The sequence below is a fragment of the Cucumis sativus genome, assembly GCF_000004075.3.
Source record: "Cucumis sativus mitochondrion chromosome 1, complete sequence".
NCBI lineage: Eukaryota > Viridiplantae > Streptophyta > Magnoliopsida > Cucurbitales > Cucurbitaceae > Cucumis > Cucumis sativus.
In genome coordinates, this window is record NC_016005.1 from 686,845 (window position 1) to 707,539 (window position 20,695).

Below are 20,695 nucleotides of genomic sequence, written 5' to 3' on the forward strand. Positions count from 1 at the left end.
GTCGACACGATGTACAAAGTAACTCGACCCCAAACCTAAGGCAGAGGGACTAGCTAGGGCCGGGCCCCATTCCATCGACCGCGGTGAAGGAATTATGCCCGATCGGGGCATATGGTTTGACAACTACGAAAGAAAGCGGAAATCTTCTTTGAACCTGGGTTTCTTATATAGAAAAGACTACCCGTCGGACCCTGACATTCGCACTAAACAATGGCGTCAAAGAGGCAAGGGGAAGAGTGAATGGGATCGACCGGATAGGAAGAAAGAAAGCTCCCTGAGTCTGACTTAGTTAGTTGGGGGGTCAGTCCCAGTTGCAAGTAAGATAGGATAAGACCGACGATGCATAGCCACTTGTTCATTCTACAATCCATGAAATTGAGAAAAAAGGCTTGATATTAGCCTGGGGCTAGAGATCTTCCTTACTCCCGAAACGACTCAAGAGATCCAGCAACCACTCCTTCAACTGGTCCGAAGGACTTCTTTATGGAACTTAAGCTTGTTGTAGGCTATACGAGTTGATTGCATTTTCAAAGCAAATGCTAATCCTTGTTCATTGATTTCTCACTTGGCTAATTCCCGGATGAATACCAAAGGTTTGAGTCCATTTTTGAACATCTTTTCCCGTTCGGAGGCAAACTAAGCTGCTTAAGCCACGGGAGAGTCATATTATGGATGGGGATCCAGCGGACCTGGTTGAAGGAGCCGTAGTTGCTGTCCTTGCTTTTGCTGCTATCTCTCTTCCCTAACGCCGGATTTCATCCTTTTATTTCATTGATTTATGTGCACCCTACTATTCATGGGAATAATGGACTCATTCCTTGATGGAGGCATCTGAGTTGTTGTTAGTTCTACTAATCGGTTACCTGACGGGAAATACCCCACGTAGCGGTAACCTAGAACCTAAAATAAATACGAAAGCCTAGCCTCCAGAAAGATAAAGTAGCGCTCGGGGAATAGGTTTCTTTCCGTGTTCAAGGTCTTAAAAAGGGTAAGGCCTTTCCTTATTCAATCAGTCTGAACAAGTTTGAGTTCCATGAAGCTACTTTATTAATGGGGTGATGAGACGGGGTTAGTTAGGCTAGAAAGGAGAGGTGCGGCGAGGGTAGAACGATTGGATTGACCCCTTGAGGCATCGGTTCTTGAGCCCGTTGAGGCGCAAAGAATATTGCGAGACCGGAGGAGAGGCATGAAATGGCTCGACTGAAAGGAGAGGCATGAAATGGCTCGACTGAAAGGAGAGGCATGAAATGGCTCGACTGAAAGGAGAGGCATGAAATGGCTCGACTGAAAGGAGAGGCATGAAATGGCTCGACTGAAAGGAGAGGCATCCCTTTCTCTTTCATCTCTTTCCGGAAGAAGAAGAGAAATCGGAAACCTACCTAATAAGGTGCCTCAGTCGGAGTCAGTGGGGCACTTCAGCAGTGAGTATTCCCTCTTGAGTCAAGCAAGAATGCTTAGCCCGATGCATCAAGAAGAAGGGAAGATCTAAGTAGTATCTTCGCCGAAAGGAATTTGTCTCCACTAGCCTCATTCTTTAGGTTAGGATGCGACCGAGTAAGTAGGGTTCAAGAGGAAGACTAAGCAAGAGAAATTATGGATAGGATAGATCAGTTTCATAGGTGACGAGGGAGCGCTATGATGATCGACCGAGTGGGAGAGGGGAGATTTTTGCAAGAAACCGCGGAAAAGCAGCTGCCATGGGTCTTCGGTCAACGAGCCCAATGTTCAAAGGGGAGATTTTTCCATCAGAAATCCGCTAAATCAGAGAAGTAGGAATCCGCTACCTTGTTGGCAGCTTTCCCTAAGGGGCCGAAGCACGTAATCGCCGGCAATGAATTTGACAACAGGGGCTACTTTTATCTAGCCAGAAAGCAGAGGAAGTATTATCCGTCAAATAGGTTATGTTCTACTTCTCATAGAAATAAGTAGTCTTTTCATCTGAAATCAGTACTCTCCTCGACTTATCCACCTGAAAAAGGCAAAGAAAGAAGAAGAAGACATTAGGCAATACTCTCTATCTCTATAGAAAAGAACTTTGACTTAGCTATTTAATAATAGGTCTTTCTCAATTCATTCAGCCTTTCTTTCTCTCTGAATTGAATGCGCCTCAAACCTTGTTCATTGACTCCTTCTTAGTCGAGCTGCTTCGCACCTTTCAGTCGTCCAGAGGCTCAAAGAAGATTTCGAGAAAGATTAGACTTGAAATTCAGATCCTAAAATAGTGGGACTTCTTTATAGGACCGGTTTTTAGTAGGTTTGGAAAGAGGAAGCCTAGGGAGAAGGAGAAAAGTGATCTTCTGCGTCTTATTTGAGAGATATGGTCTTGCTTGGGATTGCAATATATCTAATCTCTAAGAGAGATGTTATAGAATTAGTTAGACTTCTCAGTTGATACTAGTTGTTGTTTACAAAAATTCTTGATAGAGCTTCAATCTCTCCCATGGGGCTTGGTCTAAGCCTGTCAATCCAGTAGGCCAGAAAGGTTCCGCGAGAAGTCTTCCTCTCTATCAGCCGCATTTACAATGCTTGCCTTTTATCCGCCCACTTCCCCTATTGCTGAGAGTGCTTACCCTATTTGTCTCTTTCTTCTTCTCAAATACTTTGAGCCTTTAGTAGGACCTTCTTTCTTTAGAGAAAGGAGCCCTTCCAGAAAACCAAGAAAAAGAGTATAGGTACCATTCTTTGACGACCCGTTCTCGATGACCACTCCCTTGCTTAGGGCTCGGTATGCGGTAAAAAAGGCTTTCTGACCGTGAATGGGAGCTTATCTCATTCCTCCAGGGCGAGTGTAAGAAAAAGAAAGCTGAAAATGCTAGCTTCATTCCGTTAAAAGAGCAGGACATCTTGTGTAGGCTTGCAAACATGGGCTGGGTTCCTTCCTCAAAATAGGCAAGACTGGGGAAGGGCTTGCTTGTCTTCTTTAATTCTTCTTTAGAGTAGAAAAAGTAATTAACCAACTTCTCTGGTAAGATCTCAGTCGATGCCAAGCATGAGACCTCGCATCATCGTTGATCCGCTCTTTCTTACTCAGCTGTAAGAAGACAATAGGATCGGAACCGTGAACTGGTGAATAGCTTTCTTGAAGAGCCAGGGGTTTCGGCCGGTTTTACCTACTATTGGATTTGAACCAATGACTCTCGCCGTATGAAAGCGATACTCTAACCGCTGAGTTAAGTAGGTCAAGCCTCATTTGATCAGTACCCTAGGGACCTCTCTATCTTTTAGTGGATAAACAAGGCGCAAAGAATATTGCAAAGGTCCAGATGAAAAATAGCATTATTTCTCTTTCTGGCTTAGCAATCAATGTTCTTGGTAGGCTTAAACGCATCTCTCTTTCAATAGGTTTCGCTTCGTCGCCAACAGCAAGCGCGTACCCTCCAGGGTGAGATCTGAGATCGTAGACAAATCAGATTATTTATGTAATTCGTCGATGAACCCACGTAGCGTCAATATTCTTTGAACCGCGGAGTGGGTGTCCCCTACAGCTTCGCTACTGAAGTAAGGAAAAGCCTCTATCTATGTCGCCCTCTTGCATGTGATTGGTCATCAAGGGAAGCGGTCCAGGCAGTCCGTGTTTTCGTCATCTCAGGTCCAGAAATTTCTTTGAAAGAGGAGTTCAGTCGCGCGGATAGAGGAGTTCACCCTCAATACAAGCGAGAAAGGGAGAAGGAATGGCTCAGGAATCGACTGGTTCCGAGCGGACTTGTGGAGCTGCTGCTTGGATTATCTCCGAATAATCTCCGCCGTCTTAGGAAATGATTGAACTTCAAAGTCAAAGACGGATGCCGCCGCTGCGAGGCGAAGGAGATGCATTTCTGGTCTTGCGGTGCACTCATTCCCCTTACGAGAATGAAAAACCAGCTCGACTCGAGACCAAGACTCCTTACAACTCGCACCAATAGCGGGAGGCCGGAGATTGATTTCAAAGGCAGCCCAGCCCCTTTAGTGATTGTGATTAAGAGCACACAGCTTACCTACTCAATCTCATTTGACGCGAAGCAAAAAAAAAAGGGGAACCCTTCCTTCCCAGCTCAGCCGCTCCTCCCCCCCTAGCCGCCATTGCTTTAATGGCGAAGGACTATTCGCTATTCTTAAGGGCTGATAGTTGGTCCGGCGGAAAAGGATCAGTCGTCCGTCTCTTAGTGATACGTGAATTGCTCAGTAGTGCTTCGCCACTACCGTAGCTGGCGGAAATAGCTTAATGGTAGAGCATAGCCTTGCCAAGGCTGAGGCCCACGGAGCGGTCGTCAAACTTTTCACGCAATATTCTTTCTCTCAAATTTCATTGATCCTTAGGCTCCAGTCCGAAGGACAGACAGGTTAATATGGATAGGACTGAGGACGGGATTTCTCAATATTCTTTGCGCCTTTCTTCTTTCTCAGGAGCGGAATAAAGAATAGACCTCTCAGTATCCGTCCGTAGGACTATCCATTAGAAAAGTTTTCACAAACTATGTGAATTTCGAAAATCAAATAGGACAATGCCTTGCTATTTCCCGGCTTTTTTGCTTCTAAATAGGACTAAATCGAATATATATATCTAACGAAAATTGTCTAATTTTGACTGATTTTTCATGATTTCTTGCTACTTCCCTATGGGCAAAACCTAGCAAAATCATGTATTTCCCTCCGTCTTCAATCTAGCAGATTAATCTGAAATCTAGCAGATTCATAATGATTCTTGAATTCGAGTTATGAAATCATAATGATTCTTTCATTCTCGTTAATGAGCTTCTTTTCTTTGCGCCTGGACCTTTCTTTTTGGAGCTTTTCTTTATTAGTTTAGCTCAATTAATCTTCACCTCAACTGGGACCAGATCCTCTTTATTTGCTTCTTCCTCATACTCAAGATAAGCGAGCAGCTCTTTCGCAATATTCTTTGCGCCTCCCCCACTCCAAGAAAGAGATAATACCGCCGCCTCTCCTTTCAGTCGAGCCTCACCTGCCTGCTCGTAAACTGATCATTAATGAGAATGGAGATTTCAGGTACTTCTGGATGGAACAAGACTTCTGACTCGTACTGGTATTCATGAAAGGACGACGGATTCCCCGGTACAGGAAAGCTGCTTACAACTTCTTCTTCAACGGCAACTGATACGGATGAAAGAGGTGGGGTTCTTCGAGTCGAGCTGCTTCTAACCTCTCCTCTCGCTTACTCTTCCTTCCTCTCTCTCGCTACTTTGTGCCTCTGACTTTGGTCGAGCTTGTGCCTCTTAGGCCAGGCCCACTACGCGGTCTCGCTTTCAGTTAGAAAGTCTTATGAATTCATACCTTTCCAATCCAAGACTTATGAGAAGAACCTCACTTCCTTTCGTACTCTGACTCATACTCAGTCTTTTATGCAAGCCTATCTCCCCTACAAGCAAAAGAAGCATATTTTCAATCCTCGGTCGAGCAGCCCCACTCCCAAGAACCGCTACGTGGGCTTCTTAGATGAGACGGATGTAGAGCCAACTCTGCTGCTTCAACTGGTCCCGCCCGCTGGCTGCTTTGATAATTCAGAGTTTTCTAGCGCTTGAGCTTTCTTCTCGTTCTCAACTTCATTCCTCAACGGGTCTCGCACAAGACCCCTTTATTTATGGATGTTCATTGAGCCTTGGGTCTCGCTACTTTTCCTAATAGGTCAACTCGCTTACTCAGGAAAGAGATGAAAGAGCAGTTCCTTCCTATTCTCATTCCCTTGCTTATTACTCAGACTCTGCCGACACTTTCACTGAAAGAGATGAAACTGAGAACAGCTCCGACCCGCGGCAAACTTCTTCTGGGATCGCTGATGGGACCTATTCATACTTCCCTTCTCCTTTGCTGCCGATTCCCCTGCCCCTCGTTCACTCTATCGAGCCGTCAACTCCTCCTCCGCCTCTGCCTTCTTATCTTTTTTAGAAGGAGTCTTGTCCTCCCCTTTTCTCTGTCTCGTGTACTAAGATAGATGATTCAACCTCTGCCCCTAATATTCATACTAAGAGCCTTCCCAGTCGTACATACGCAATTTGAGACCGAACCCTCATTCATCTATTTTGGAAAAGGGGTATCAAAATACCATCTATACTCCGGGACATTACATTAAGGATCTCTGAAAGGCGAAGATTAATTGAGTCGACTGAGTTGGAGAAGGAGAGTGGGATCCATCTCGATCTTAGATCTCCTGTTGAGGTAGGTTAGAGACTCTTTGCCTCGAAATAAGGTGTACTCATTCCGATCCCTTATTGTCTCGTCCGGATACTCAAAGAATGGGGGCGTCCTCAGGAGGCAAGACTTTAGACTTAGGGAAGAGTTCCTGATATAAGCGACCACGGAAGGAGGAACCATAACCCCAAGTTCAAAAGATAGGGCCAAGACAGCGTGATTAGACGATGCGAAGGCCAGCATCACAATGAGTCCTTTTGCTCTTCTGGGCAAGTGAAAAGAGGAATGCGCCTCAGTCAGAGGGTTACCCCAAATGGCACTCGCCTTTCCAAAGACCAGATTCTCATGAGCGCGCGAAGCGGGCAAGGGAAAATAGGGATGAGTCCTTATGAGACGCTTCCCTACCTCCTTCTTCTTCCTTCTTCGAGCGCGCATGATAGAGAAAATCAAATCCATGTACGGAGAACCGAGAAGCGCTTCGGTCATGTACGGACTTCTTCTTTGAGCTAGTTGAAATTTGATGAGGATCCCAGAGGGCCAAATTGCTTCAGCCGTAGGATTTTCCCTCCTGGTAAGGGCCTTGATTCTGATTATTGGTCCTAGTCCACTCGGCTTACTTCTTTTCCGCGGTATGGATATAGCTATCGTTGACGCTGAGAGAGAGCAACTCTTTTCAGGGACCACCCCCCCCCGACCCTTATCGCACCTCTCGTATGACCTCCTTATGTGGGTTCCTTACCCTCTTCTTTCAGCTCCCAGCGCTACGCACATGTCGCCTACTCTCAGGAACCGGCTAGCCTTCAGACCAAGACCTTGCTTATTCCACTTGGAGTATCTTGGCCCACCGATCCCATGCCATCGAATGCGACCATTCAACCGAACTAGGTCCGATTGCGCCATTATAGCGGTGCTAAAAAGTTATGAAATCTTCGTCCATTCTCTGGGTTAATATGGATAGTCATCTGGACCCCTTATAATTGGGCACCGCGGAGTGGGGACGCATTCGATAGCATGCTCTCTGGCCGTATGTATTCGTTTTGCACGGTCGTGGGTAGTCGCTAGTTCGTCTTAGTATGGGCCCAAACATCCATATCTGAGTATGCTAGCTGGTCACACAGGCAGTGCCTTCTTCTATCTAACTGAACGGTAAACCGGGAGGGCGCAGCCCCTCCCTAACCCCTTTTTGGACACGATGACATAACCTCCCTTTTAAGTAAGCGGCCTAAGGCCTACCACTTACCTGAAAGGGCCGAAAGTTTGCCCCAGGCCCGAAGGTTGGAATTGACCCCCCAGTCGCTTCAAAACCTGTACCTCCCGCTTGATCTTCCTTTCTCATGCCATCCCCGGATCCAGCGAGTGGGCCCAAAAGTTCAGACCCCTAGACTCCACCTTTTCGATTATCTCTGAGATGGTCAGAGCCTCGGTGACACCCATCCCAGTGGGACTCAAACTCCCTGAGACCGGCCTTCCTGGGTGGATTCCTTAGATGCCATCCTCGGGTACTGCAATGAGGAGTATTGCTTCGGTACAAGTTTAGCGCGACAACTAAATTGAGGGCAGTCGAATGCTCACTGCTTACTTACGATAATCGAGAAATCGAGAAAATCAATGGGATTTCTTTCTTTTGGGGAAAGCTCTTGAGTTCTGTAAGAGGAAACCGCCTCTAAGAAGCAGAAGATTGTCTTTGTATTGAGAGCCCAAAAAGAATTCGCAAAATGGGCGTGTTTCCGCTCCGCTTTCCTACGCCTTTATATAAGGGGTCGGGACTCCTAATCCTAGGCCTTGATTCCATTCCCCTTGGAGGAGAGGGAAATAGGGACTAGATCCCAGGGACAGGATAATCAGGACCTCCTTATTCCTAAAAGGGCCGAAGCACGTAATCGCCGGCCGATTCGCCGACAAAGACAAAGAAAAGAAGAATTTCAGTCCGATTCTAAGACAAAGCAAGCGATTCTTAGCCTTAAGATCCTCCGGATCGGTATCGCCTTTGCCTTCTTTATCCGGGAAATTGCCCTTCTTAGTATAGGGATTAGTATAGGGCCGGGGAATGAGAAGACCCAGGGAAAGAGGAGAATCTAGACCTCTAGATACCTACATCCGAGGGGCCGAGAGGGACTAATAGTGGCTCGGTATCGGCTTTGCCTTTTCCTTCTTTATCCGGGAAAGGAGAATAGGGTATGCGGGTCCGATACCCCTTAAGCCGATAGGCACACTAATCCGATTCCTCTTCCTCTGACTCCCCCGAGGGGTTGGGGGGAAAGCCTTAATTCCATATTCTTCCTCTTAGTCTTCCTTCCGGCCGGCCAAGGAAGCGATTGGCCGAGAAAGAAGAAGAAGGAAAGAACCGATTCTTAGCCCTTGACCGAGTGAGTTGTCCTCTTTCCTACGCCTTTATATAAGGGGTTGGGACTCGTAATCAGCCTTCTTCTATATATTCTTTGCGCCTTTCATTCTTCCTCTAAAAATGACATAATATCTAAAGAGGATCATATTCTTTTTTTATGCCTCCTTCTCCAGAACCTACTAGTAAGAGGCCGACGGAGCGGTTAAAGGAAAAGGTTCGCCTATCCCCTTGTTCATTGAGGGACTCCTAATTTTTAATAGAATGAATGACTTGCACTCCTTTCTTCTTTTCCGCAATATTCTTTGCTCCGATCATGAAAAGAGCCGTCCGGAGGACCATCAAAGAAAGGTCCAGGGTCCGGAGTCCGGAGTCCGCAGGGCCAAAGAAAGGTCCAGGTGATTTATCCGTAGGACCATCCATATGGAGGGAAGTAGGACTATCCATATGGAAGTAGTCCGGAGGATTTATCCGTAGGACCATCCGTAATTAACCGAAGCAGTCCGCAGGATTTATCCGTAGTCCGGAGGACTTTCCGTAATTAACCGAACTTTGCGCCTTAGTTAGTCTTATTCCTGAAAGTATTATTCCGAAAAAAAGCTGTTAAATAGCTTAAATAAGCGGTTCAATTCCCACTCCTAAAATCAAAGCTCCAGATGAGTTGACAAGGTTCAAAGAATGATCGGAGTCTGCCGCTTTCTTTCATAACTGAGCCGAGAATGAGGCTGGCATAGTTGTCTCTCGCATGCAAGGAGATGCTGCTGCTGGATGTCACGGTTCTGGGGCGCCATGATCCTTTTCTCTGGAACAAGAGAGGCGCAAAGAATATTGCTCGACAAATGCCCAAATAAAATCAAAGAGGTAGGGACTTCATCAATCATCGCTCAGTGAGCTATTTATTGCCGCCAATAGCGCTTCGCTTGCACGCCAGCGCCACGCCTGGTAGAGCTATCGCGCGCGGGCGAAGGAGATGCATTTTGAGTACTGGTAGTACTGGACAAGCTCAGAGGGAATAATCTCTTTCTTCTTTCTTCCTTTCTTTCCCATGACGACTAGGAACAGGCAAATCAAAAATTTCACTTCGAATTCCGGACCTCAACATCCTGCTGCTCATGGTGTTTCACGATCAGTATTGGAAATGAACGGAGAAGTGGTGGAACGTGCGGAACCCCATATTGGATTACTCCAGTGCGGCACGAAGCCGCTGACGCCGAGTCGGCTCCTATGCCGCTAGCTATGCCCTGCTTGGTCCCCCGACACGGTGGAGGTTCCGTAGCGCGTCATGAGCACCGGGCTAAGGGGCGGTTTTTCTACTCAAGCGAACCGCCCTACCTTACTACAACATAGGGACAGAAGGGAGAAGGTTGTGAAGGTGGCCTCGTTATCCACACCTCTGGTCGGATGAATGGAGGACCTCCAAGAAAAAAGCCTAGGGTTTGAATGAGCGTTGGCGGGTCCTGGAGTGCCTGTCAAGGGCTCCCGCGCATACCCCGGGGTGATCATCACCACCTGCACCTCACATCTCGGCACAGTGGAACGTGTAACCCGCCTGCTGTCTCATTCAACTACATTTGTTCGTTCCTATAATCCATAGCCTAAGATCAGGCAGCAGCGAGGGGCAACCTGCCCATACAGCCAGCGGGGAGGATGGCACTACTGGCAAAGACCGTCTGGCGAAAACGCCGCAGGCGCGAAGCGTGGTAGGCCTGCGCCGGGGGGGAGCATAGCATAGGCGGGAAAGGGAGCCCGGACGGTGGAAGAGCCAGGGGAGGCCGGGTCATTTGACGGAAATGGAAGGCTTTTCCCCTATTTTCAAAGGCCTCATTCAAGGTTCCGTCTGGTCGAAAGATCTTTATGGAAGTGCATCAATTCTTGGAAAAAGAGTGAATGTCTAATCTTTCTTTGGGTCCTCCGTTTTAGAGTCCTACGGATAAATCCTCCGGACCAGTTCTTCCCGCTATTTATGGATGTTCATTGATCCTTAATAGAAAGCCGAGCCTTTAATTCTTTGCACCTGTCCTCCGTCCTTAGTCGTTCTTTATATCCATATTAGCTTAGCTTTCTGCGCCTGAGGACGTCCGAAGGACTCTAAAAAGGAGCGTTCTAATGGAATTCATATTCCGCAATATTCTTTGCGCCTAATCTCATTCATTCAATATTCTTTTCACCTTCGGTAAACTTTAGCGGAATCCTTGAGTCCTCCGGACGGACCGGACCACTATTTCTCAAATTCTTTGATCCTCTTGACTTGTCTTTCCTATAAAAGATAAGAAAGTCCATTCAATGAATAGATCTCTTTGAAAGGGTACGAGAGAGAGCGCTGCCTACACGCGAATTAGCTTCCGAGGTCAAGCAGTCTCAATATTGAACTACAGGATTGATTTGCGAATTCATGCTGGGCTGGGCCACCTCGAATGGCGTGAGCCGCATGCGGGGAGACCCGCACGTACGGTTTTTAGGGGGATCTGGTCGAAAGACCGGCGCCCACCCGACTAGAGGGACTGAGAAATTAATAGAGTACAAAACTTATCTTCAAGCTTTACCTTATTCTGATCGTTCAGAGGGCGATCGCGGAGTCACTGAATGAAGTCCTCCCTTTCTTTCGGAGGTGCTGACCCGCAGCGAGGCAGAGATGACTAAGTTACATATTCCATATGGCGACGACAACAGCATGTCGTAGAAGGAGATAAGAGGTGGAGCCAACGACCCACTAAGACTAACGTATCTACAACTACATCCCCGAGCGGCAGTCAAACGGAGGCGTGAATGCAAGATGCCAGCGGAATGATCGGCCGGACAGAGGCTAGGGCTGCTTTCTTCCCACCGCGTCCTTCCTTGTGTGTCGGAGATATAAAGCGAGTGCACCGGAAAAGAAGGGGAACTGGGTTGATCTATTCTATGGCGAAGCATCCGAAGCATAACTGCACACTCACACGATCTTTGCCGAGAGATAGGAGCATTCGGTGGAACCGGTGAACTACACTTGCTTCTGGATAGATGTGTGGGACAGAGGGCTCGTGGTACCTGCAGCCCACCCTTCCTCCTCTGCTTTGAGAACCGTGTGAACGGAGAGTGGGCAGAAGGGAAAGAGGTCCTCATACGGAGTCGCACACTGACTTTTTCTGTGCGGGAGACTGGAGAATGGGTCGAGTAAACTCCCCCGGGGCCGGCCGGCAAAATCACAGACTCAGTGCTATTTCTTTTTTCTTTATTGAATTTCAAAGGAGGCGCAAAGAATATTGCGAGGCAGAGGTAGTACTTCGAATGGCGAAGAGAGGCGGCTCGGCAAAGAAGGAATGGGAAAGATTCTGACTTCTTTGTTGGCGAAACGAAGGGCTAAATAGCGCCATTCTCTGAGCCGGTCTGGATTTCCAATGCCTCGGGAAAGAGGTCGATCTCGATGACAAGACCTTTTTCTTCTTTATTGGGTGCCTTCTTTTAGAAGTAGTCGGAAAGAGAAAGCCTAAAGAAGGAATTGCATGAATGATCGAGGATTCAAGTTCCATAAATCAGTCCAAGGCTCAAAGAGGTTAATATGGAAGGTGAAAAGTGGTTTTCAAAGTCAGAGCTATCCCTTATTATTGAGGGCTTTGACCACCTGGACACTCGCCTACTCAGTCGCAAGGATCAAAGAATTTGATTGACAAAGAATATTGCGATTTTACAGACTCAAGAGGATCAAAGAATTTGAGAAATAGGCAGTCATAAAGGCTCAGTTAAGCTTGATAAAGGACTCCTTCGCCCATCCATAAACATAAATAAATAGAGAGAGGCTCAAAGAATTTGAGAAAGCCTACCATAAATCAGTCCGACTATCCTGGGAAGTCGCGCTTTGCTTACCGGCTCAGGCTTCCAAAGGCGACCAGCTTGAAATACCTTTTCTTACGTTACGCTGCCATTGATTTTTCCAATCTCATTGAATAGCATGGCCTGGGGTAACTTAAGTGGGAGAGCCGTGTTATGGGTGACCTTATTGCACGGTTCAGAGAGCACTTGTGTATGTGATGCAAGTGAACGTGTACGAAAAAGCTGTAGGAAAGTGAGTTCTTCGTTCCGTCGTCGACCCTATCTATGTTTCTACGATGGCCCAAGAACACGCTCATTCTTCAGCTGTAGAGAGACTTTTGAATTGCGAGGTACCATTACGAGCTCAATATATACGAGTCTTATTCCGTGAAATCACTCGAATTTCAAATCATTCACTTGCTTTAACTACTCATGCTATGGATGTGGGAGCATCAACTCCGTTCCTGTGGGCTTTTGAGGAGCGGGAGAAATTATTTGAATTCTATGAAAGAGTCTCGGGAGCCAGGATGCATGCCAGTTTCATACGACCAGGTGGAGTGGCACAAGATCTGCCTCTTGGCTTATGTCGAGATATTGATTCCTTCACACAACAATTTGCTTCTCGTATCGACGAATTAGAAGAGATGTCAACCGGCAACCGTATCTGGAAACAACGATTAGTGGATATTGGTACTGTCACTGCACAGCAAGCAAAGGATTGGGGATTCAGTGGTGTAATGTTAAGAGGTCGTGCGACATGAAGACATTGATAGCAATATGGGGGAAGTTCCCATCAGGCAACAAGGGTTCTGCCTGACCCTACTTAAGCATGCATATTATGTCAGTGAAGACTTGGTGTGAAGCCTTGGAGCTTACGTTAGAAGAGCAAAAGGCCCGGGGCTAGGGTAAGCTGAGGGGGGACAGCGTAAGTGAGCGAATGTGTGTAAGCCCAGTCAAAGATGACTGTTCTAGGCGGGGCGGGCCACCCACCTGAGAATGGTCTTGGTCCTACGGACCGTGAACGGATTCGCCTCTGGCCTCTGGGTACGTCTCCACCGCATAAGTTCACCGGGGTGGAGCACGGTCCGCCAAAATCGGCATAGGTTAGGTGCTATTGATGGAACATGGTAAGCCTATCTTTCTCCATATGGAAGTGCTGCGGGCACATAGAGATGTGGGTAGAGGAAGCCTCAAAAAGCGAAGGCCGAGCTGTAGGTCACGTGACCTGCACCGAGTTGGTGGCTGACTGGGCTTTTTCCTAGATCAAAGCGGAGAAGCGAGCCTGATTCTTATCCAAAAGTCGGTCCCAAAAACTTTAGGGTTCTTCCCGTGTAGTGGGCTTGCTTTGCGCAACTGCGCCCCACTTTAGGAATTTGGTGTCCATTTAAAGTCTAATCTTTCACTCAAATTTCATTCAGCCTCATTCATTCAATATTCTTTTCACCTTCGGACCGTCCGAAGGACAGACGGGTCCTCCGGACCTGTGACGCCTTCGCACCTGGAAGTCGCTTCGCTTCGCGCCTCCTACAATATCCCTGTCTTATGGAGCCGGAGGACGGACCAAAAAATAGGCGAAGCGAGACAGAAAGAAAGCATAGGAGGAAGAGCCATAGGCGCAGCAGCTAGAAGAAAGCATAGGAGGAAGAGCCATAGGCGCAGCGCTTGTGATTAGAATCCCAGTCAAAAGAGAAATCAGCCTTTTGCCTTGGGAAAGAGAGAATTAATGAGAATGAAACTGGAAGTCTGACTCACACTTGAGAAATTCATGTGTCTCGCAAATGAGAGAGGATGTAGTAGGTCCATGAATGAATTGCCTTTTCTCCTAGGCTTTCCTTTCCAATCCCTATTTTTTTCTTTATGAATGAAAAAAGAAAGGCTGAATGAAATTTGAGTTTGCGCCTTCTGACTTTATCAAGCTTAACACATCTACATTGAATTATAAGGCGCAAAGAATATTGCGAAGCGAAGAACAAAAATCAGGCTCAATGCAAGAAAGCAAAGAACTAAAAAGAAAGGTCCAGATGCGTCACAGGTCCTCCGGACTGCGACTGAGGCGCAATGAAATATGCGTTCAGGATCAATTCAAAGTTCAGCGGGAAGAACTGGTCCGAAGGACTATCCATATTAACCCAAAGAAAGATTGACCTAGAAAGAGAGGACCGTAGGAGGCTCAAAGAATGATCGGAGTAGGTGCAAAGAATATTGCGAAGGCGCAAAGAGCTCAGAATTTTCTCTTTTTATCCACCCCATAAATCAAGTCCAAAAAATAGGCGTCCTTCGGACTGGTTTTTTTAGCATCAAAATTCAATTCTCCCAACATCGTTCGTCTTCATGTCTTTCTGGGAGTCGAGGGCTCTTCACTTTCATTCAGGTCTTTCCTTATTCCCTTTTTGAATGCATGAGACATGAAAAGAAAGAAAGCCTCAAGCAGAACCACATTCCTTTTGCGTGCGGATGTAGCTAAGTGTCTGACCCTTGTTTGTGATTCCCTGCTGTTGCGGCCTATCCTTGAATGCGCGTGAACCAACCCAAGAAAGAAGGAAAGGATGCCTCTCGGGGCATCTGAGAATGATTAGAGCTGTATGAAGGGAAACTCTCACGTACAGTTTCTTTTTTTTTGGGGGGGGAAGGAGCCCGACAGGGTCCCCCCACTGACTTGGCCCGGGCCTAAGTGAAAGTGAAGTGGTGGGCCTACCCATCCCAACCAGGGGTATGCTGGGATTTGCGAAGAGCAGCACCTTACGATGTTCATGACCAATTGGATCCTGACGTACCAGTAGGTACCAGAGGAGATCGCTATGATCGTTACTGTATCCGTATCGAAGAGATGCGACAAAGTGTTCGGATCATTGTGCAATGTCCTAATCAAATGCCTAGTGGGATGATCAAAGCCGATGATCGTAAGCTATGTCCTCCATCACGATCTCGAATGAAACTATCCATGGAATCGTGTGCCGTGTGAAACGTAGATCATCGCCGTTCTTAACCGAGACTCAGGTTAAGCTCCGTCTCGGAACCTTGTGGGGTTAGGAGTAAAGCATCCCGAGGTTGACGCATCTCGTTGGGCGTGGAGAAACATTGGGAACCAAAATAGCTTTCTTCGGAGCCGTTTCTTCTCCCGTCCCCCCGCCCCGGCATAGCGCTTCGCTTTCGGTGATTCTTCCGAATCAACTGACTTCTCCCTTCTTCATTGATCTGGGGGAAAAGGAACCGTCTACCTGTTGGGAAGCTAGACATTCAGTAAGTGGCTTGATGAGGATAACTAAGCTGACACGCCGGAGTTGGCTGCTGGCACAACTGGGTGGTGCCTTACCGCACCGCAGGTTCACGCGCGGTAGCGTTCGTGGTGGTGCTTCAGGATTCCAATGTACTGCATCCAAGATCAGAACGAGCTTGCCGGCGGACCATTGCCGTCCCATTCTTGAGTGAGCTGGAGCGCAGCCATCTTATCCACTGAACTAGCGTTAAGCTATTGCTTCGGGTCGAAGCACTAAAAGAAAAGGACCAGGAAAGGCGGCGGTATAGGAACCACGGGACCCCCCCACTAGTCTAGTAAAGGGAAAAGAGAAGTGCGCTCCTCTCCTGTAAGTAAAGCAGCTTCGCACCTCTCAAGAAATAAGAAGAGCAGCTAAAAGGAAGGAAAGATCGAATTCAGAGATCATTCAACTCTCTTTCATACTCTTTCTCTTGTTCCGCTACGTGGGCTTCCTCTTTCTTTTCCCTTTCTTGGTCGAGCTGCTGTCAATATTCTTTTCACCTGCGCACCTGCTTCAAAAGCCCTTTACCCTTTGAATAATAAGGTCAGCTTCATAGTTCCAACCTAGATAAGGCTTTTTTATGCCCTTTTTTTAGGTTGGGTTGCTGGATACGGGATCCTCGTAGTAGGCTGGACCAAGATCCAGCCGAGAGAGGGCAGCCTTTAGAAGGAAGAGGTTGGGAAAGCAAGAGAAGGCTGAGCCTTTTCTTATCTTTTTCCCTAGGCTCGCCCCTCTCCCTACGGTCGAGTCTCTTCGCCCCTCTCCTTACAGTCTCAATCAAATTCTTTGACCCTCTCCTTACAGAAAAAAAAGAGGGATTTGGATTATTGACCCAATGAGAAAGCACTAACATCTTCCTCGTTGGGGCTTCGCGCACTGGGAAAAGGCTAAGGCGACGGGAAATCGGCCGTCAGTCTGAGGAAGCCCACGGAGCGGTATCGAGAGGGCTATCACAGTCAGGTGGAAATTACCCCCGTACCCCTCTTTCATTATTATGTTAGGGGGTTGAGGCGAGAAATGGCTTGATTCACCCTTCCGTTCGCCACGCACCGGCCCCATTCACTTGCTTATCGTAGAGGCTTGAAGTATACAGTGCCCCACAACGTAGAATAGTATAGTGGGGTTGAAAGACGAGAGTGCCCGCCCTTTCTTTCAAGTAGGCCACTTTTTCCTCCACGCAGCCCGGGATAAGCGTGACCGTGTATATATATCTATATATATCTTCTCCTCTCTCATTTCTCAATGTCCGCTTCAACCGCTCTTTCAACTACCAAAAAGCTAAGTTGGCTTGACGAGCGCAGATGTGAGGAAGCGGGAGCAATAAAACAAGAAATCTCGAGGGCGAAAGAACGAAACTTGAAAGCAACCCGAACCTACTAAAACGAAAAGGAAGAAAGCCTAGCGAACAAGCCAGATCAATTATGAATTTGGCGGAATATAAGGTTTGAATTCAGAGGAAGAATCAGATTCAAGTCATAAGACGATAGAGGAAGAGGTTAAAGGACAGCGGGGAAGTCATATCTATCCATCCTTATTCGGTAAAGAAAACGGAGCGGTAAAGGTGCAAAGATCTATGGCCCACTCCTCCTTCAGCATAATCTATAAGAAGATTTGCACTGGGGGATATTCTTTGCTTGCTTTTCTTGTACTTTTTATAGGACTAAACTAAAGGGTGCAGATGAGATTTTCATGGGAATGCAGTTCGAGCAATCCGGACGGAAGAAAATCAATGAGGCCTCCTAATCGCATATTTCATTGCGCCTCCTATAAATAAACAAGTCCTCCAACTACGTTGCCTCCGCTCCCCCTAATGGATAGTCCTTCGGACCTGTCTTATGGCACCGCTACGTGGGCTTAACGGTTCATGAATATGGATCAAAATCAGTCCCACTATTTAAGGCTCTTTTCAGATTTCGAAAGAGTTCATTTTTTTCAATTTGAGAGAAGGACTGATCGATGTTATTGGCAATGAACAAGGTTCAAGCCTAGACTTAAGAGGAGCGCAATCAATGAACAAGGGGCCTACTAGAAAAGGAAGAAAAGAATGAGAGAGAAGAAGAACCTACTATTTGGAAGAAAGCCTATCCCAAAAGAAAAGATACATCAAAATAGAAGTTGCGCTTTCTTCTTAGTAGGTTTAGAAGAAACTGAAAGAAAAGAAACGGAAGGATGAAAGGAAAGATCAGTCAGAAAGACGCAATGGATAGTCCTCCGGTTCAAAGAATATTGACTAGCGCAAAGAATTTGCGAAGAAGGCTAGGCGCAAAGTTCGGTTAATTACGGAAAGTCCTACTTCCTTCTAATGGATAGTCCTCCTTCGGTTAATTACGGATGGTCCTACTTCCATATGGATAGTCCTACGGATAAGAATCCTGCGGACTCCGGACTACGGATAAGAATCCTGCGGACTCCGGACCCTGGACCTTTCTTTGATGGACAGGTGACGGGGGATTTGATGAGTGCAAGCGAAAACTAATAGATTTCATAGTCCTTCGGACGGATACCGCGCCTTATCCACGATCTGAATTCAGCCTTCGGTTCAATTCCCACGCCAAAAACAAAGGTCCAGATGAGTTCAAAGAATATTTCATGAATTTCCTCCTTTCAAATTCAAAATAATGGAAATAAGGGTCCTGACGTTCAATTATTCCAAAAAGAAAGGTCCAGGTGACCTACAATATCCCTGTCTTATGGAGCCTCCTCCTACGCGTCCAGATCCCTTTCAGTTCCACGCAATATTCTTTGCTCCTACAACTTCGGATATTGATCAAAGAATTATCGATTAGATCCATTGAATTTCAGGCTCAATGAAATTTGAGTCAAGATGACATTCTTTCTTTTCTGGGCCTTGTGTTAAGCAATTCCAGAAGAAAGCCTAGGACCATGAATTTATAGAGAATAGTCCTCCGGACCTCCTTCAGCATAATCTATGAATGATCGGAGCATGAAATGGAGAGGTGCAAAGAATATTGCGAAGGCTCTTTTCAGATTGAGAATATTGCGAGAGTAAGAGCTATCCAAAAATCATGAAGCACCTGGACACTCGCCTACTCAGTCGCAAAGTTCGGTTAATTACGGAAAGTCCGGAGGACTACTTCGGTTAATTACGGATAGTCCTCCTTCCTTCCATATGGATGGTCCTACTTCGGTTAATTACGGATGGTCCTACGGATAAATCACCTGGACCTTTCTTTGGCCCTGCGGACTCCGGACTCCGGCGCATATTGCGAGGAGCAGCTTAATTTATAGACCAGATCCCCATATTCATTAAATAGTGGTCCGGTCCGAAGGTGAAAAGAATATTTCATGAGATTAGGTCCATTCAAAATGACAGGAAAAGTGGAAATATGCCACTCTTATTCAATGAAGTGCAATATTGACTGCAAAATGGCGGATTTTTCTTCTTGCTGCTTTATATAAAGGGGCCAAAAGTGAAAAATGACTATTCCATTTGCCCAGGGAAAAGAGTGAAAAATGGCTCAACCCTTATCCAGCTGCCAGCTATAAAGAAGTCCGACTATCCTACTAGGCCTTGCATTTTGTGCATTTTCGCTAATACCTAAAACATTTAAGCGGAGGCCTTTTGTTCAAAGAAGATTTCCCGGTTGATTTTCCTCCCCTATCTTTTTATGGCCTTCTACGCGCTTGATCTTTTTAGTAGTCCTCTTTCATTGATCTATTTTGATGCCACAAACAACTAGAAAGAAATAAATGAGAAGCTTGATTTTAGGTTTCAAGGCGCAAAGAATATTGCGAGATTTCGCCTTCTATTTTTTTCCATTAATCAGTTGCACTCCTTAATAGAAAGCCGAGCCTATTCGCACCTGGAAGTCTTGTCAATATTCTTTTCACCTTCGGACGGAGGCAAAGATCAGCGCTTTTGCTACTGAGAAAGCGAAGGGTCAGCGCGAAGGTTCAAGACTTAGCCGAGCGTTAGCGAAGCCTCATTCTCATAGCGAGGCTCGGAGAGTTAGCGAAGCGCTGTAGTAGGGGCCCTATGTGCTATAATGCTGAGCCAAGGACGCTCCGCCTTATCTATATCAGCAGTCAACTGAGTTCTTCACGAATTAGCTCCTTGGTAATGGCTCAATCTATAGATAGAAAGCCTTATGATGGGAAACTACCACGTTAGGTTTGGAGAGAGATGGGACCGGCAAGACCCAGCCAGATGCAAGCTTTTTCTTTCAATAGCCGGCCAAATGACTAAGAGGATCATCATCGGTCTACTCTACCTCAATTCACCATTTCGAACTTTATACAGAAGGTTTTTCCGTACCAGCTTCTTCTACCTATACCGCAGTGGAAGCACCTAAAGGTGAATTTGGTGTCTTTCTGGTCAGTAATGGAAGCAATCGTCCCTACCGTCGTAAAATAAGAGCACCTGGCTCTGCCCATTCACAAGGACTCGATTCTATGTCCAAACATCACATGCCAGCGGATGTGGTCACCATCATAGGTACTCAAGATATTGTGTCTGGAGAGGTAGATAGATAGGACTACTAGTTGCTCGATCAGGGCCAACGCTTTATTGCGAGCCAAAAACCTCAGCGGATCCTATAAAGAGAAAGCAGCCTAGTGGAAGAGGTTAATATTGAAAAAGAAAGAATCTCATCTTGACTCAATGAATTCAGCCTAGATCAGTTCGCAATATTCTTTGCGCCTTATAATTGTTCTTTGCGCCTAGCCTTCGGACCTGTCTTATGGGGCCTTCGTAGCTTAATAATGGGGATCTGGACGTAGTATGAATCTCGCAAGTCAAATTCTCTAATGGATAGGCCTCACGCAAACCGTAATATTCTGCCCCGTCCTCAGTCGCAGGTTAATATGGATAGTCCTTCGGACCTGTGACGCCTTCGGACTGGAGCTTTATTTTTCATTAAGAAAAAGGACCAGTCCTCCGGACGGGAAGATCAATGAACGAGTCAATGAACAAAGAACAAAGAATTTGAGAGAAAGTGAAAGATTGAACCTTTACCCTCGCGGGTACATAGGAGGTTCGGGTAAGACCTCACCCAGACTGTCTCAGTTTCACCATCACGAGGACGAAAGAGTACAAACCCACCATTCCCACGGGGCGGTATGACGGGGTCTAAGCTAAGCCGGGAACATCACTCGCCCAGAGGTTTAGGCTCAAAGAATTATCGATAGGCTTTATGGAACCGCAAAATTAACTGGGAGTCTTCCC

At 46.6% G+C, this 20,695-nt stretch overlaps 1 protein-coding gene and 1 non-coding gene; one reads left to right on the forward strand and one right to left on the reverse strand.

Annotated features, from left to right (window-relative positions):
* Nucleotides 1-3,107: 3,107 nt before the first annotated feature.
* On the reverse strand, nucleotides 3,108-3,180 carry trnM. Its single transcript has one exon. It is a non-coding gene; the product is annotated as a tRNA-Met (tRNA).
* Nucleotides 3,181-9,512: 6,332 nt separating this feature from the next.
* On the forward strand, nucleotides 9,513-20,004 carry nad7 (NADH dehydrogenase subunit 7). One transcript has 5 exons: nucleotides 9,513-9,655; nucleotides 10,961-11,029; nucleotides 12,537-13,003; nucleotides 14,959-15,202; nucleotides 19,743-20,004. The coding sequence occupies exons 1-5, from the start codon at nucleotides 9,513-9,515 to the stop codon at nucleotides 20,002-20,004; spliced, it is 1,185 nt and encodes a 394-aa protein (YP_004849328.1).
* Nucleotides 20,005-20,695: the final 691 nt, after the last annotated feature.